This window comes from Neolamprologus brichardi, chromosome 18 (assembly GCF_056152115.1).
Source record: "Neolamprologus brichardi isolate AB-2024 chromosome 18, ASM5615211v1, whole genome shotgun sequence".
Lineage (NCBI taxonomy): Eukaryota > Metazoa > Chordata > Actinopteri > Cichliformes > Cichlidae > Neolamprologus > Neolamprologus brichardi.
The window spans coordinates 23,115,720-23,133,695 of record NC_142121.1 but is presented as its reverse complement, the minus strand read 5'-3'; the positions used below and the strand labels follow the sequence as shown (position 1 = coordinate 23,133,695).

The window sequence follows — 17,976 nt, the reverse complement described above, 5'->3', positions numbered from 1 at the left end:
AAGACACAGGCTTCACAAGAAGCTTCCTGTGCGCCTCCAATGAGACAGACACTAGTAATAACATTTCCAAGGCGGGTGAGTCAGAGGCAGCTATGCAAACCCTTAGTAATTACTGCTGTGGGCCAATGATAACTGCCAAAATCCAGCTTTAATAACATGAATTGCTGTGGAGTCCATGCATACAGGGAGGAAAGCAAAAACATAATAAAAAGCACTGGTGTATTTATTTATTTATTTATTTTCAGTAGAAAAAGCATTAATACCGAGGGAGACGAGTTAGAGGGGTAGCAGAAGTGATGTTGGGAATTAAAACAGACCTAATGTCAACACAAAAGTACAAATGCTTTTGCATAGCCTTGAAGCATTGGGGTGGGTGGGAGGTTGGGTGTTTGCAATACTGTGTGGGCTACTGAAAAAGGAACAAGCTGTTTTCTGTTTGCCTTGAAGTGAAATATTGCCCCTTAAACAGATTTCACACACTCCAATTATCTTGGACAGTTAACTGAGAATCTGTGTGTAGATGAGCCAAAATGCACAGCAAGATTTGCACCTGCACAACGTCTAGGCCTTGACGATACCAAGTGATACTCCCTCGGTAATAATAAAAAAAACACAACAACAACAATAAAAACAAAACAAACTGGGTGACATTCAGTGCCTGAATTCCTGGGAGGTTTGAGTCTAGCTTGTAATAAATAAGTAAGCTGCTTTTGGTTTTTGTTGTTTTTTTGATTTTCACACCCGCCCTTGTATTAGGTTTTTTCTTCTGTTTACTAAACTTGATCACATCAGAATTTTTGCTTTCTTTCTTGTTTTTTTCTCTCCCCTCCTTTTGGTTATTTTAACGATTGTAGCTCACGCAGCAAGCCATTCTTGCACACATGATTCCCTTCAGCATACCTCGAACAGACTTTGCCATACAGTATGTCACCAGAGTAAGATTAAAGTAATGTGACTGGTTTCCACCTGGTTGTGGCTGCCTGTGACAGGTTGTGACCAGCTTTGACAAGCTGTGTGTGTGTGTGTGTGATGTGTTTGAAGTGCATCTGTAAAGGAGATGCGCCGTGGCTGTCAGCTGAGAGGTATCATAGCGAGACAAGCATGTTCTCATGACAGCTAGGTCTTAAAGATAAAGGATAAACATTTGGTGGTCAGGTAATGTGTGTACTTATTGGTGTCTGTTATGGTCCCCTGGCTCAGCAATATCAGTGTGTGTGTGTGTGTGTGTGTAGATAGTAGGATATGAAACACCTGTCATGTCTTTGCAGCAGCTCAGGATACGAACCACCAACATGCCAGATAGCTTCATGTAGACTGTCACTGACATGGTGATGCAGAAATGAGTAAAATCTAGAACACATATACCTGTCACAGCACAATCAACAGTCACCACTAATATGCAGCAAAATCACAGATAAGCTTACCGGAATTTAGAGAAAAAAAAGCCCAGTGTTTTGCCTTTTTCACTCGTCTTTTTTCACTTCACAGAAGCTATTTAGAGATTGTAAATAAACTTTCTCCTTCATGTGGAAGACAAATATGTAGAGCTCCCTCTCCGTGTTTTCTTTTCTCCCCCATTCCCTTTTTTCCTTGCCTTTACTCCTCCAACTTCGCTAATCCATTTCCAAACAATGCACACTGAAATGGACTTGAGCACATTTACTTAGGCTGGAGAGAGTGCTCCATCAACATCGTTTTAATGAAATCCTGAGAGCAACGATCTGCCCTGGATGTCTGCCCAAACAGATGAAGAAAGAAGAGCGAAGGAATGGAGAGGAAAGGGGCAGAAAGAAAGAGTGACACAAAGAGACGGAGAGAAAATAGAACAAGAAATTAAAAAAAAGAAAGAAAGGAAAAGTGGGTTGGTGACTCAGATGTTGGTTTCTCAGATCCCCATGGGAATGTCTGATGGAGGGAAGGACATAGGTCTTTATGTACAATGAGGTAATGCAAATCTTGAGGGAAGCATATTTCAGAATGCACTCTCTAAAGATCCCAAATAGGCTGGCATTCAACAACAATCTCCTTCTGCTGTCAGATTTAATTTAGTAAATACATTTTAAAATGTGTCCAGTAAAGCAATAAAGAACAGATAGTGTACGATTTTAATAATGTATAACTCTAAATAAACCAATATAACATCTATCCAAACTCTAAGCCAGTGGATTTATAACTTTAGGTATCCTATTTATTGTTTTAAGCTATCAAATACATTTATGTAAAACAAACATAATATTTTAATTTTATAACTAGTCATAACAGTTGGAAAACATTTGTAATCAAGAGTGTTTATGCTTCAATTATCCTGAAGGTGGATATAAACGCCTTTAAATATAAACTTAGCACGCATATACGTGGACCTAAAACAGCTGTTTAGGCTGTTTAGGCTGTCAAAGCTTCGCTACCAAAGGATGCAAGTTTTTGTTTTTCCCAGCTATACGCCTACAGTGCTATAAAACTTTGTGTGCGCCTTAGTAACACAACCATAGGATCTGTTTCTGTGTAATGCATTCAAGTTGTCTTTCTTTACTGCATCTATAGCAGAGGAAATAATTCCCCCGCTGAGTTTGTTAGTTTGCTCACTTATAATGAAATGAACACTATCTAATTTTTATAGGAGTTTCATTTTAATGGAGAGAGACAGAACATCAACCAAAAATCCAGAAAAAAAAACAAATTACATAGAAGTTTTAACTTGAATTGTATGTCATTGAGCGAAATAAATGTTTCATTCCCAAGCAAGACATGACTCGGTGGTGAAACCCTTGTAGCGTTTCTTGTAGTTGGTCACCAGGTTTGCACACATCTCAGGAGGGATTTTGGCCCACTCCCCTTTACAGACACTCACTAAATTATTTGGCAACTCAAAGCTTAACCTCCCTCCACAGGTTTTCTATAGGACTGAGGTCTGCAAGCTGGCTATGCTAGTTTATGACCTCAACGTACTTCTGTGCCACTCCTTTGTTGTCTTGGCGGTATGTTGTGAGTCACTGTCACGTGGGAATACCTATTCATGACCCTATTCAATGTTCTGGCTCCGGGATCGACGTTCCGGGATTCTGGGTGGGTTATGGGGGACAGAATTCCACTTCACTGCTTGCCATTTCATTCAATGACATGCAAGTCAATTTATCACTTCAACACAACACTTTTTTGTTTTTTTTGTTTTGTTTTTGTTTTTTTTTGGGGGGGGGGGGGGGGGGGCATCCTAAACTACCATAAAAATGAGAAACTGTTCATTTCTTTATAAATGAGCAAGCTCAAAAATTCAGAAAGGGATCAAGTCAAACCACTGTAATAGAATATAGAGGAAATCCTTTCAGAGAAAAAAGAATTAATAACTGTACTTTCTGTAGTTTTATTTTCTACTGTATGTCCTTTTGACTTTTTACTCCTTTAATTGGTAATGTTCACCCTGCATCAGTAGCATTTTGCATTACGCTAAACTTACAGGCCTCGGCATATCTAGCATCTACTGACACAATCAAATTAACCCGAGCAAGTATCTCATTTTGCCTGTACTACTCTATGCTCATATTAGAAATTAACCTTTGTCCCAGAAATCTTTTTGCAGGATGCAAAAAATAGACAATTATACCCTCAGATGCACTTGCACTTTTATCAAATTGTACCAAATCCTGAGCATGACAGCATATTTTAATGCTACTGGGATTTTATAAAATAAAGTGCATTTAATGAGGACAATATCAAATAATTATAGTCAACATCACTACTTTTATAGCACACCAGCAGAGATGGTGTTGCTTTCACTGATTTGAAAGGATTCAGGATTCAAAATAGAAATTTTTACTCAGATGCAAACACAGTCAACCAGCCACAGATGGCGAACGTCAGATGGTGTCCATCTTTTACTAACTCTGGAAAACATGACAGAAGATCTAAATCACAGCAGAGTGTTTTGTATGCACACTCACTCTTTGATGTGTAGACCTGGTATGGATCATGTTTCTAATTACAAAAAAAAAATGGTCTGCTCAACATTAACATACTTTTGCTGCTAAATTAGTCCCAAGACTGCGCGAATGCAGCTCTATCATCTGAATAAAAGTAGCCATGAAATAGCTTAATTAATGAAATACAAAAAAAGACACGAACAAACCAGCAGAATTTAGTGGGATGTTTAGGATTCTGTGACACATCATTGGCTCAGTTCCTGTTAGCAGTGTCTCCAGCTTGACAGGTGACTTAAATGGGAAGTGAGTCAGGGATCTGCTTGGTCACTGCACTGGTAATGTAGAGGTAGGGAATAAATGAGTGAAACCGGCGTTTCACAGTACAGGACTGTGCAAAAGTCCTGAGTCACGTCTCATTTGTTGATTTTTTTTCCAAGGAGCCAGACTTCATTCAAGTCAGTCAAGCATTAAAAAAGTCACTTGAGGAATAAACCAGTGTTGCGTCTACACATAACAGACAACTTACTAACTTTAAATTGTATCTTTAGACACTTTTTTACAGCAGCAGCCTGCCACTAAACCACAATTTCTCCCCATTTATTTTGATGGATCCATGAAAAATGTCAAACTGACACAGGACCTGAGAGATGTACCTGGACCTTCAAGTGAGCCATCTACTGTTTGATGAAGCCTCATCAGAAATGGTCTCAGTGGAAGGGTGGCTGTTAAAAAGCAATTTTTAAGGAGAAAAGGCTCAGGTATGCCAATTACTTATTATTGTATTTCCATGTATATTTGCACGTTTCAATAAATTGCTGCATCTATTTCCCAATTTCCTAACAAAATACACAAAAATGAGGGAATAATCAAAACTTTTTCACAGACCTGTACAGTGTGTGCTTAAAGGATAGAAGTGAACTTGACAAAGTACAAAAAATAAACCAGAAAGAAAGGTGGAAAATGGTGCTTAGCATTTGATGCATGACACAAAAATCTAAACGAAAGTGCATTTGTTTACTTTTGGCCCGGCCAATATGGATATGTTCCCATTTTACTGTTTGTTTACCCTGTCCCCTCACTCCTAGCGCATAAATATTTCACTAGAAGTGGAATAGACAAGCCAAAAAAAAAAAAAAAGAGTGCATGGGCCCGAGGCCAGCAAGAGTGGTAAAGGATGCAAATAGAATACAGACAAATGACAGAAACAACAGCGCTGTCCACATAGTGTGAGCGCTCGAGTGGAGCTGAGAGAATGTCACTCAGGTCACAGGGATTTGACGGATGAGCTTTGTTACTGGCTCTGTGTGACCTCGCCTTTCAACCTCTCTCAGCTTCAATGACACAAGAAAACGCACCCATGTGCACACACATGCACAGAGAGAGAGAGAGAGAGAGAGAGAGAGAGAGAGACCCTTAGGAACACATGTATATCTAAGAACATGGCACAAACACACACCTCTAAACACACACTTGCCAGCTTAGGCACAACATACAGTGCGCATCGTGTGACATGCAAGCCAATGACAGCCTTCCCACATTGTCAGCTGAGGCACAAGCGAAAGAATTCCTGACCCATACCTACCCTCACTGCTACCCTATGGGCATGAACTTTAAATAGAAAGGGTAACTTAAGGTTATGTATATAACCCCGGTTCTCTGAGTAGCATGAGTGAGTGTCTCTCTATGGGAACGCCTCCTGCGTGACCTCATCAGAAGCTCAAATACCATATATAGGGGGCCAGTGCCTCCCTATATAATAGGCTGACATAGCGTCAGATGTCATTCAAAACAAGCCCACCTCTTCCTCGCTTCCATAGCAAGGAGGGCAGTCTGGTGAGATACTCACTCATGCTACTCAGAGAACCGGGGTTATATACATAACCTTAAGTTCTCTTTCATAGCATTCGTTTCGTGTCTCACTATGGGAGAAATACTGACTTCCGGATTGACAGGCATGCCTGTTAAGAAGACAACTATCATCAACAGCACTTGACAGCACTTTAGCCCATGGGGTTGCCAGACCTCTAGTGGAATGAATCAGAATCAGAATACTTTATTAATCCCAAAGGAAATTAGGGAATGCGCATGCAAGCCAGCAGGGGGCTGAAGGCCCCTGCTAGTATAGGCCAGGGTAATTGCTCCTACTATCCAATGGGAGAGGCGCTGTTTAGACACAGGCTTTCCCATATGTGGTTTAGCCCAGGACACGAACAGCTGGTCACTTTGTCTGACACTCTGGGTTCGGTCCATGTAAATGCGCAGAACACGGACTGGACACAAGGTATGCACCCGCTGTTGATCCTCTGAGGAGAAAGGTGGTGGGCAAGAGGCCGGCAGTTCTATAGGGGAACGTGTGCCGACAACCTTCGGGACAAAGGCAGGGTTGAGCCGCATACTGACCCTCGTATTATCCGAAGAGAACTGAATGCATGACTGATGCACTGAGAGAGCATGGATCTCTCCTACACGTTTAGCAGAAGCTAAAGCAATTAATAGAGCCGTCTTCAAGGACAGAAATTTTAACTCAACCTGTTCCAGGGGTTCAAATGGGCAACAGGAGAGAGCAGCCAGGTCCCACGATGGAGCCAACGGCCTAGATGTAGGCAATTTACGCCGTGCACCCTTCATGAAACGGCATATTAAGGGGTGCTGGCCAACAGTCTTCCCCTCAAAACCAATATGGCAGGCTGAAATAGCTGCCAAATAATCGCAGCTACAGAACACTGAAAAGGGGTGGCCTGTGATTCTACGCACAAGCTTTCAAACACACGCCACTTGTGCTCATATAGCGTCCTAGTAGACGACGCTCTAGAACACTGAATAGTATCGATAACACTATGAGGGAGCCCCACTGTGTTCAGGTTAAACCACTCACGGGCCAAGCCCATAGAGCTAGCCTCTCTGGGTGGGGGTGGAATATTTCCCCCCGTGCCTGACACAGGAGGTCTCTGCGTACTGGTAACGGCCAAGGTGGGCCGCACAGCTGCTGAAAAATCTCCGCCAGCCAGTGCTTCCCTGGCCAGTGCGGGGCTATCAGGATCATATAGTGACTTCTCTCCCTCACTCTGGCCAGAGTTGGAGAAATGAGGGCCACTGGGGGAAAAGCATAGAGGAGGGTTCTCGGCCACTCGTGAGCTAGAGCATCCACCCCGAGTGGAGCTCTCTGATCGTGCAGCGAGTAAAACAGGGGACACTGAGCATTCTCCCTGGATGCATAAACGTCCACGGTCGCCTGACCAAATCGCAGCCAGATCTGCTTCACCACCTCTGGGTGAAGCTTCCAGTCCCCATACAGCGGGTTGGAGAGAAGATCTGCTCCAAAGTTCAAGATCCCCGGCATGTGAGTTGCTCTCAGTGACAGCAGGTGGACACTGCTCGAGACTATCAGTCTGTGTGCCAGTGTGTGTAACTTGGGGGACCCCAGACCCCCCTGTCTGTTGATGTAGGCCACAACAGTGGAATTGTCCGACCCCACTAAAACATGAGGACCTCTCAGCCAAGGGAGAAAGTGTTTTAGCGACAAATGAACTGCCAGCAGTTCCAGACAGTTTATGTGGGTGGAACGCATGTGAGGGCCCCATTCCCCATTCACTGTTCTGCCCTCGTGGGTGGCCCCCCAGCCTGAAAGAGAGGCATCTGTGGAAATCACCTTCCTGGCTGAAACTGCCCCCATGGCAATGCCCTGAGACAAGAAACCTGGCCTCTTCCACTCACGGAGAGCGAGTGAACAGTCTGCAGAGACTCTCACGCGACGGTGGCTGTCTCGGTGAGGGTCCAGTCCCCGCGAGCCCACCCAGCGCTGAAAGCCTCTCATGTGCAGGCGACCCAGTGTTATCACCACTAGAGAAGAGGCCATCAGACCGAGCAGCCTCTGGCACTGTTTGAGGGTCACTGTGTTGCCTCTGCAAAACAGTGCTAGGGATGACCGTATGGCCGCTGTACTCTCCGGGGACAGAAAAGCCCTCACCCGGAGGGAGTCTAGGCTGAGCCCTATGAAAGTAATGCATTGAGTTGGCGTCAATGTGCTCTTTTCCACGTTTATCTGGAAACCCAAACTCTCCAGATGGTGTATGAGAGCATTTGTGGGACAAGTCGCTCCCTGATTGTTTGGGGCTGCCACCAGCCAGTCGTCGATGTATGTGGCCACCTGAATGCCTTTTTCCCTGAGCGGGGCCACTGCTGCCTCGGTGCATTTCACAAACACCCTTGGGCTCAGTGAGAGACCAAAAGGCAGGACTACAAACTTGTATGCTATCCCCTGAAAAGAAAATCTCAGATACTTTCGGTGTGGGGGATATATGGGGATGTGGAAATAAGCATCCCTCAGGTTGATTGATGTGAACCAGTCGCCCACTCGTACAAACGTAGCAGCGAGTCAACATCCTGAACTTGTATGTCCTTAAATGCCGGTTCAGGGCACGGAGATCCAGAATGGCTCTCATCCCCCTCCCCCCTTTCTTTGGCACAAGGAAATACCTTGAATAAAATCCACTGTGCATTTCCTCAGGAGGGACAACTCTTATAGCTCCTTTGTCTCTCAAGGTGGAAATTTCCTCCAGGAGAAAACTGGCAGACTCGCCCAGAGCACGAGAGTAAACGATTTCTTTGAAATGTGGTGGAGCGACATTGAATTGCAGCCTGTAGCCCTTTTCCAATGTCCTCAGCACCCATGCTGACAGAGTGCAGGTGGCCCAGCTCTTCATGTGGAGAGACATAGGGCTCACTGGCCACTCCACCGAAGATGGCTTTTTAGCGCCCCCTTGTGGTTGCAGCGCGAAACATACGCCATTTCGGTGTCCCGTCACCTCTGTCACAGGCGAGCGAGGTGACGGGCTCATCTGCATCATCACAGCCGTGGAAACGCAAGTCTCCACGGGCTGCGTTATGGCAGACGTTGCTCTGTTTTTCAGCATGTTTGATTTTTTTTATGTGTTTTGCAACACTTGACAGCGCCCTCGGCAAACTGCCTGGATGCGCGTGTCGGGGCTTTTTTAATACAGAATGCATGAGAGAAGTGCTTGTGAAACAACACTGCGAACTTTGGCTCTCTTTCCCTCTGGCGGGTCCGGTGACAGGAACGCCGGCCCGAGTTAAGCACTCTGTGTGGAACATGTCCCGTTGAACTTGCTCTGGAACAGAGCTGGGAGGCGGCAGGGCAGCCCATGAAGGGGGGAAACTGGGTTCGCTCATGCCTAGAGGAGAGGCTGTCAGGCCGGCCGGTTCTTCCTCCTCACGATCGCGACAGTGGGGGGAGGAGGAGGGGCCACTTGAGGTCTGACCTGGGGAGACTGTTTCCGAGTCCATGGATTCTTAGGGGCCCCGGCAGCCTGGGGGGCTGCCTGCGTCTTAGGCACTTTGGGAATCCTGAAAGCGGGGACCGGGCGAGACGCTGCCTGCGTGAATGACTGGCGCGGTGCTGCTGGGGTGGCGTGCTGGGCCCTCCTCGGCAGGCAGCGTTTCAGAGCCTCATCATCTCTCTTTTTCTCCTCACATCTCTTCAGCATGGATGTAACAGCTGCACCGAAGAGACCTTGAGGGACGACAGGGGTGTCGAGGAGTTCCTTTTTCTCCTTGGTTGTCAGGTTGGTGAGCCCGAGCCAGTGTGCTTGCTCCTGAAGAACCATGAGGCCCATGGCTCTCCCAGTAGCCTGTATGGCTACCTTGTGGAGGTGGAGGACGTGGTCAGTTATAACGCAGACTTCTGGTTTAGTTGTCATGTCCTCTTCTAGCTCAGCTTTGTAAGAAGTCATTAGCATAGAGGAGGCGTTGTGGGCTCTTACTGACAGAGCCGCTGCCTTGTAGCACTTATCTGTAAGGCTAGACTGGAAGCGGTCTGCTTTGGAGGGGAGAGATGGGGCCGATGAGGACAGAGACGTCTTCGAGTGAAGATGGCTCGCTACCAACGGCTCCACTTGTGGCATCTGGCGGAGGCCGATAGACTCCATCCGCTCACAATCCAGCAGGGAGCTCCCCATGATGGGGTGTTTCTCGCTGTAAGGTTTTGCTTTCCACGTCACCGCTATCTCATCGAGTAGCTCCGGGAAAACAGGCAACACATGCTTCCCCCATCTTTTCCGCCTTCGGCAATTTATTTCCGTCAAAACGAGATTTTACAACCTCTGTTTGTATGGCGGAGAATATTGCTATTCCTCGCTAACGTGGGGTGAAAAGTGTTGTTACTTTTCTACAGGTATTGCTACCTAATGTGTAAAACCGCTAGCGTCGAAGGGTATTGCTACCTGATGGTGAAGCTAGAGGTACCTTTATTAGCAAAGTGTTGCTACTTCGCTTTCGGAAAATATTGCTACTTCTCTGGGTGAAAGTATTGCTACTTGGCACCAGCACTAGCTACAGAACAGTATTGCTACTGCTTGTATGCTAGTGGACAACTGAAAAGCTGGGAACAAAGCGCCCGGCGACCGAGTTGTTCACTCGAATTTGTGGACAGTTTAGCTTTAGCACCCAATAGCACAGTTGTCTACAGGCTTCTGTGAGAAGCGAGAAGAGGTTTTTGAATGACATCTGACGCTATGTAAGCCTATTATATAGGGAGGCACTGGCCCCTCCTGACATGGGCGTCACCTAGCCAGCCCTGTAAGGACTGGCGTAATGGTATTTGAGCTTCTGATGAGGTCACGAAGGAGGCGTTCCCATAGTGAGACACGAAACGAATGCTATGAAAGAGAACACCACTTGCCTAAGCTGTTAGGCGTCACATGCTGCACTTGAAGACCCAATTAAGAAAATATATCCTTGTGCACAAGCTGCACACAGATAAAAAATTGTAAATACACAAGTGATGCATGGAATGATAAACCTTTTTTATGGATTGGAATAGTGACTAAATGCCTTGCTTGTTTGCTAGGTTAGCAGGGTTACTCATATTGCATCACGACTTGAGATGAGCCAGTTGGTTATTTTTTTTAAACTCGTGCAGTCGAGTATATAAAATCTGCACTGAAACAAACACAATAAAGTCATAGCTGCAAGGAAGCACACAATCTTTTAGAGTCCTTAAATCAGTTAGCCTGCATCACCTTAGTAAGACCAGAGTGGCTAAGGTATTGTCCTGTGAGCCTAATTAATTATGACTTTGGTGAGCAGCCAACAGAGAGGGAGGACAGCCTCCTTCTGTCTGAAACTCCACAACACTGTTCCAGACTGAACCCACATCCAGGGTTAACACAATTACCAGCATGTCCTCCCAACCATACATCCAACATCACACCACAGGCACTGTAATTGGTGTGCTTAGAATTGCAGGCAAAAATTAGAAAAGCAGCAGAGGGAAAGAGGTGATTAATTTGCTAGAGGAGGAGGTTGGTGCCGATGTAAATCACTGCCTGTCAGTGCAATTTAATTTACGAATTTCCTTCAGCCTTGTCTGCGATGCCAGCCTTGCTCGCTGATTGTTTAGCATCAGGTCATCACTAAAGAGGTCATGGAGTGAAGGGCATGAGCCATGCTTTCCTTAATTACAACATAGAACCCCCCCCCCCCCCCCCCCCCCCCTTCTTGTAGCATGTATGCATAGATGCCCCCTAAATCACAGGTTAAACTGAACCAGGAGGACATGAAAGTGTGGCAACATCAGCTAGGCTTATGAAGTGCCTGCAATCTGATGGGAAAGCACTTTCGCTTTTATTTAATCATTTAACTGGCACATTAACAGAATACGCCTCCCAGACATGTGAATAAAACTGCTCTCTTGACTCTTGATTTAAAAACAAAAATCAGCTAAAACCCAAGATTTCCTCTGAATCCCTATGATAATAAATGAGGACTCAGTATAAAAGTAAAGCACAGCCAAAGCTTCGATATGCTTGTTTCAAAATCTCTATCAGTTAAAAACACACCATCAAAAAAAACAGAGTGTGTTAACATCACAACATCTCCCCAGGTTCAGACTTCAAAACTCACCTTGCTCTATGTACTTCCCAGATAATGCCCTCAAGGAGAGTTTGGAAAGTTTGCAATAAACAACATCAAAATACGGACCACAATCTATAATCCATTCCCCATCTTTTACACACTGGTTTATTAGTAAAGCTCAGCAGCACACACAACAGAAGTGCTGCTCCTCTTTGTTGCTAAATAATACCCATTCAGCAAGGTTTAGCTATAGGGTCAAGCATACAAAGCAGGTTACTCCTGGGGAGCAATTAGCTCTCAGTCACACCAATGTGTGGTCATATCTCCTCTGACTTATATCTGCCACATCACTCTTATTGCCACTCTCACAAATCAGCAACCATGTTCCAACCAATCAATGGCTTACCTTGGGCTTGCTTTTTATGCTTTTCCTGTTTATAAATAATAATTCAGGTGAAAAGAAGCTTCGGCATAATGCAGGCACTAAGGAAGACAGGAAAATGAACAGGGGACTGTGTGTTGTCTAGTACTGTTTTGTTTCTTCACCTATATTTAGATGAATGCAGATTATTTTGAGAACTCTCCTTTTCATACCTACACTGACTCACAGGCTATTTGACTGGTTGCTTTAGATCTCAAGTTCTGCATGTGTTGAAATACCTATGAACCTGATCCTAAAAATATGCCCCTTTTGATAGTGTAATATATTCAGATTGCATTCATATTTATTCATAATATATGGCCCCCACCCCCCCACCGTATCACAAAGCTCTATATTCAGATTGTATACAATGAATCACTTTCAGCAAGAAACCCCAAGGCGGTGTTATGAAGCAAGTTAAAATCCCTGTTCACAGGTAACACAGTTAAAATGGGCTGTGCAGAGCCACTTGAGGCCGTCAACTCAAAATAAGAAGCAGACAGGTAAAACACAGGACACGGCTCACTGAAATCCAAAGTAAAATAAAAAGTACAGTAAAAAAAGGTATGGGTAGTGCAGATACACACACACATCTCTCTCTCTCTCTCTCTCTCTCTCTCTCTCTCTCTCTCTCTCTCTCTCTCTCTCTCTCTCTCTCTCTATATATATATATATATATATATATATATATATATATATATATATATATATATATATATTAGGGGTGCAACGATACTCGTATCGATATTGAACTGTTCGATACAGTGCTTTCGGTTCGGTACGCATATGTATCGAACAATACAAAAATTTTTATTTATTTTATCAACTTTCCTTCTGCTGTCTGTGTTGAGCGCTCAGTGGATCTGCGCTCGACAGTGCAGCCTCGGCGGAGTAGTCGAACACAGATTCACTGAGCGCAGGGCAAGCTAGCGAGACAGAAGTTAAGCTCTCCTTGCAACATGGCAAATTGAACCTCCCCCACCCTCATTCAGATCTGGCGTTTGGAACTATTTTGGTTTTCATGTGACGTATGACCCTGAAGGTAAGCGCGTCATGGACAAAAGTAAAACAGTATGTCGGATGTGCCACGCAACGCTCAATTATATGGGTGGGAACTAGTGGTTAGCGCAGTTAGCTCGTTAACGTATTGGCTGTCAAGCCCCACACACGGGGCGATAGCTCGTTAACGGAGATTTGCCGTGTTGTGGCGTTAATGACTCCCAAACCAGGTGAGCGGCTCCAGCAGATCCCAGGAACAACATCGGAGATCTCTGTCCAGAAGAGTGCAGTCCTAGGAACAGCTAAGACACTGCTGTATCTTATACAGCGGTGTGTGATATATGTGTGTATATATATATATATATATATATATATATATATATATATATATTGTGTGTGGCCAAAGGAGGAGATAGAAGCCACTGACATAAAGACAAGAAAGCTCCTTACCATGCATGGAGGGTTTCACCCCAAGTCCAGCACCCTGAGGCTGTACGCTAAGCGGAAGGAAGGGGGTCGGGGACTGGTGAGTGTCAGCACCACAGTCCAGGATGAGACAACGAACATCCAAGAATACATCACGAAGATGGCCCCAACTGACAGCGTGCTCAGTGAATACCTCAGGCAGCAGAAACCCAAGAAAGAGGAGGGAGACGAAGAACCATCATGGAAGGACAGGCCCCTGCACGGTATGTACCACCGGCAGATAGAGGAGGTGGCTGATATCCAGAAATCCTACCAGTGGCTGGACAAAGCTGGACTGAAAGATAGCACAGAGGCACTAATCATGGCAGCACAAGAACAAGCTCTGAGTACAAGATCCATAGAGGCTGGGGTCTATCACACCAGGCAAGACCCCAGGTGCAGGCTGTGTAAAGATGCCCCAGAGACAATCCAGCACATAACAGCAGGGTGCAAGATGCTAGCAGGCAAGGCATACATGGAACGCCATAACTAAGTGGCCGGCATAGTGTACAGGAACATCTGTGCTGAGTATAACCTGGAAGTCCCGAGGTCAAAATGGGAAATGCCCCCAAGGGTGGTGGAGAATGACCGAGCTAAGATCCTGTGGGACTTCCAGATACAGAGGGACAAAATGGTGGTGGCTAACCAACCGGACATAGTGGTGGTAGACAAACAGAAGAAGACGGCCGTAGTGATCGATGTAGCGGTTCCGAATGACAGCAATATCAGGAAGAAGGAACACGAGAAGCTGGAGAAATACCAAGGGCTCAGAGAAGAGCTCGAGAGGATGTGGAGGGTGAAGGTAATGGTGGTCCCCGTGGTAATCAGAGCACTAGGTGCGGTGACTCCCAAGCTAGGCGAGTGGCTCCAGCAGATCCCGGGAATAACATCGGAGATCTCTGTCCAGAAGAGCGCAGTCCTGGGAACAGCTAAGATATTGCGCAGGACCCTCAAGCTCCCAGGCCTCTGGTAGAGGACCCGAGCTTGAAGGATAAACCGCCCGCAGGGGCGTGCTGGGTGTTTTTTGTGTGTGTGAGAGTGTTAATAACTGATTGATCCTTGAAACATGCACATCAGCCGTAGCAAACAGAGATACACACGTGCATGCTTGTGGATGTCCACACGGTGTCTTATATGCTCCTACACACACACACACACACACACACACACACACACACACTCACACACACTCAACTAAATCCCAGCACACAACCTAAGGCATGTCAGGAGTCCTAATGACCTATGCCGTGTGTTTGCAAGGGTGTAAAAGTGTGTTATGAATTAGAAAGAGGAGAGGCAGAAGATGAACTAACGATGGCTGCTAATAATTACAGATCTGTAGCGTGGAGGAGTTAATGAGGAGCCAAAGCCTCCCATGATGCTCCAGTAATAATGAATGAGGAGTGAGAGAGTGGAAAGAGGGCGAGAGAGAGAGAAGGGTGGGAGATGTCAGTTTGAGAGGCTGCAATGCCCTTTGGTTTCTCTGCACTCTGGGCATGCCAACGAGAGAGCCTTCCCAGAGGAGACTTGTCTCCACACTAATGAAGATGTGACAGACCTCCGGTCCGTGACTTGCAGGGTATAGGGAAGAGTGGAAGGAGGATGAGGAAGCAAAGAGTGACAGCTCATATAAAATGAAAGGCGCTGAAAAGGTGAAAGGTTTGCAAGACCTTCAAAAAGAGTGAGACATTGTCAGTAGCAAAACTTATTAGACTGATAGGTGGTGTTTTTCAATTGGTTTATATGTCAGCAAAAGACGTTGGGAAACTTGAAATTATATTTAGATAAGCGCTACGCGAATAACAGTTTCCCCATGACACTCAGACAAAGTAAAACACAATTATTACTCACCAGAGAGCTGGTGTAGCTGGGATCAGACGTGTCATCCTGCAGGTAGCGTGACAGACCAAAGTCGGACACTTTACACACCAAGTTGCTGTTGACGAGAATGTTCCGTGCGGCCAGGTCACGATGGACGTAGTTCATTTCTGAGAGATATTTCATTCCTGCAGAAATCCCACGCATCATTCCCACCAACTGGATCACTGTGAACTGACCATCATTTTGCTAAAGGACAGAGAGGAAAACAAATGAAAATGCAGAGCTTATGTCATGCCGTTGCCATGCCGTAAATGAGCAAAGCTGGAGGTCGCAGATTGCAGCAAAGGCTAATATAACCATTTTTAATAGGCAAAAAAATAATTACGCTGTTTCTTCTTACTGAATCATTAACACATGTTGACTTAAATTCATCACTCCACGTCCTCATTCAACGTGTGCCGTAATCAAATTCGGTTTGAGTCAAGGCTGCTCAGTTGGATTCTCATCTTCTTCTGTAGCATGAGGTAAGCCTTGCAGCAGATCATTATTATCACAGCCATGGGGTACATGCACATGGCAGATAACAAGAAGAGTCATGTTGTTATAGCTACATACAAGACCCTTATTTTGAGTTATCTTTGAGTTTATTTTTTCTTGTGTGTCCTTTTTTTTTCTTGTTTGTTGGTTACACTTTGCAATTACAAAATCAACACACTGAGTTCCTGTCTTGCCTTTCAAATCCTTTTAATGTCCAGAGGAAGAGTACACTTGTATTAAATAAGCAAATCGGATTCCTGCAGCCAGTCTTACTCAGTGTAGGTGTTAGAGCATTGTTCCATTCAGGCATGCAGGCATCCATCTCTTTAAACTCCAAGAATGGTGCCCCTACCCCCGTGTGAATGCTCTGAAGAGCAAGCTTTGAACCCCAGAAACCCAGTAACAAATAAGAGGGTAAGAGAGATCGATGGAAACACAAGTCGGATGTGGCGGTTAGCAAAGCCAACTTCAAAGAACCCATTTAAACCCACCCTAGATCAAAGTGGAATAGAACACCAATCCATGAGACTGAAGCAGGAAAAAAGAGAGCTGAATATTGATTAAGCTGTATGTCCGCTCAATCCTGACTATAAAAGAAAGAGTGAAGAGTCCATTAATAGCTCCAGGCATTAAATTAAAGGCTGATAAAGCTAGCCAGTGTGGAAATTTTCAAATTAAGAATGACTGAAATCAAATTCATTGTCATGAAACATATTCTCCGTTGGCACTGGACAGATTAAGAAGGCTCATTCCAATTTGTATTAGGAGGGATTCTTAGCATGAACTCCTTTAGTGGGATTGCTTTACAATTTACTTCCAATTAGCTTCTCAGTCTCAGATTGCCAAGCTTCCATTTAACTCACACATATGGCTTCAGATCTCGTCATATAGCTGTTTGCAACTTTGTGTGACACAGTACAAGCATTAAAAAAAAAATCACTCACCCTGAGGAATGAGTCAAGGGCGCCGTTCTCCATAAACTCAGTAACGATCATAACTGGACGGCTCTTTGTGACTACACCCTCAAGACGGATAATGTTCGGGTGGTCAAACTGGCCCATGATTGATGCCTCAGACAGGAAGTCCCGCCTCTGCTTCTCCACATAGCCCGCCTTCAAGGTCTTAATGGCTACATAGATTTCCCTCTTGCCAGGTAGCTTCAAACGGCCCTTGTAGACTTCCCCAAATTCACCTAGTTTGAAAGAGAAAGAAGAGTTTCCTCATTTCCTTCTGTTAGCAGAAAAACCCTTTACACAAAAGCAGAGTTAATCAGATCATAAATTTCACGTCTGTTTTTAAAGTTACCTAAAGTGCTTTTATAGAGCCTGTTATGTCTTGCTATCATATAATACAGTAAGGCTCTTCTGACACACAGCATAGGCTGGCAAGTGCCTTTATATTCCCCCTATCAAACAATACCAGGCAAGCACTATCTGGCAAATTTCTGGAACCCATGTGATTAATTATCACCACCTTGGTGTCCTGGAGAGACAACACACAGTGAAATCAACAAAAACAAAAACCTTTAATTAGCTGATCCCACTGCATCCTTATCCCTATTGTATCTCTGTCACTTCCTCACACCTAGCTTGCTGAGGCCGCCTGTGCTCCAAAGCTATTCCAGGCCCAGCGACATTACCAGGGGTATTTTAGCCTCCATATGAACCAGCATGTATGATGTCAGTGTGTGCTCTTGGCTGTAGAAAAGATGTGTTCGATCCCAAAGAAAGGGACATGTACCAAACACATGGACATACTGAACTTAAGTTGAATCAGAATTCACTTGAAAGCAATCAGGACCTAATTGTGTAGTTGTAATTTTAATATACAGTTTAATAATACATAAGAGGTCATTCTCAAGCTAAGAAAAACAAAACAAAACAAGAAAGCAAGGACAGGAAACAAAATGTGTGCACTTTTACATGTAAAGTAAATGGGGAAGAAATG

General features: G+C 44.8%; 2 protein-coding genes across 3 annotated transcripts in view; both read right to left on the bottom strand.

Annotated features, from left to right (window-relative positions):
- ephb1 (EPH receptor B1) overlaps positions 1-17,976 on the bottom strand; it is a 166,624-nt gene that overhangs the window by 10,616 nt on the left and 138,032 nt on the right. For both annotated transcript variants that reach the window (XM_006786547.3, XM_006786548.3), the window contains exons 11-12: positions 16,974-17,221; positions 15,523-15,738 (exon numbers count right to left, since the gene is read on the bottom strand). In XM_006786547.3, coding sequence (XP_006786610.1) covers positions 15,523-15,738; positions 16,974-17,221 — 464 coding nt within the window. The remainder of the gene's footprint in view (positions 1-15,522; positions 15,739-16,973; positions 17,222-17,976) is intronic.
- LOC148097744 (uncharacterized) lies at positions 9,122-9,835 on the bottom strand. Its single transcript, XM_087831991.1, has one exon. The coding sequence runs from the start codon at positions 9,833-9,835 to the stop codon at positions 9,122-9,124; it is 714 nt and encodes a 237-aa protein (XP_087688117.1).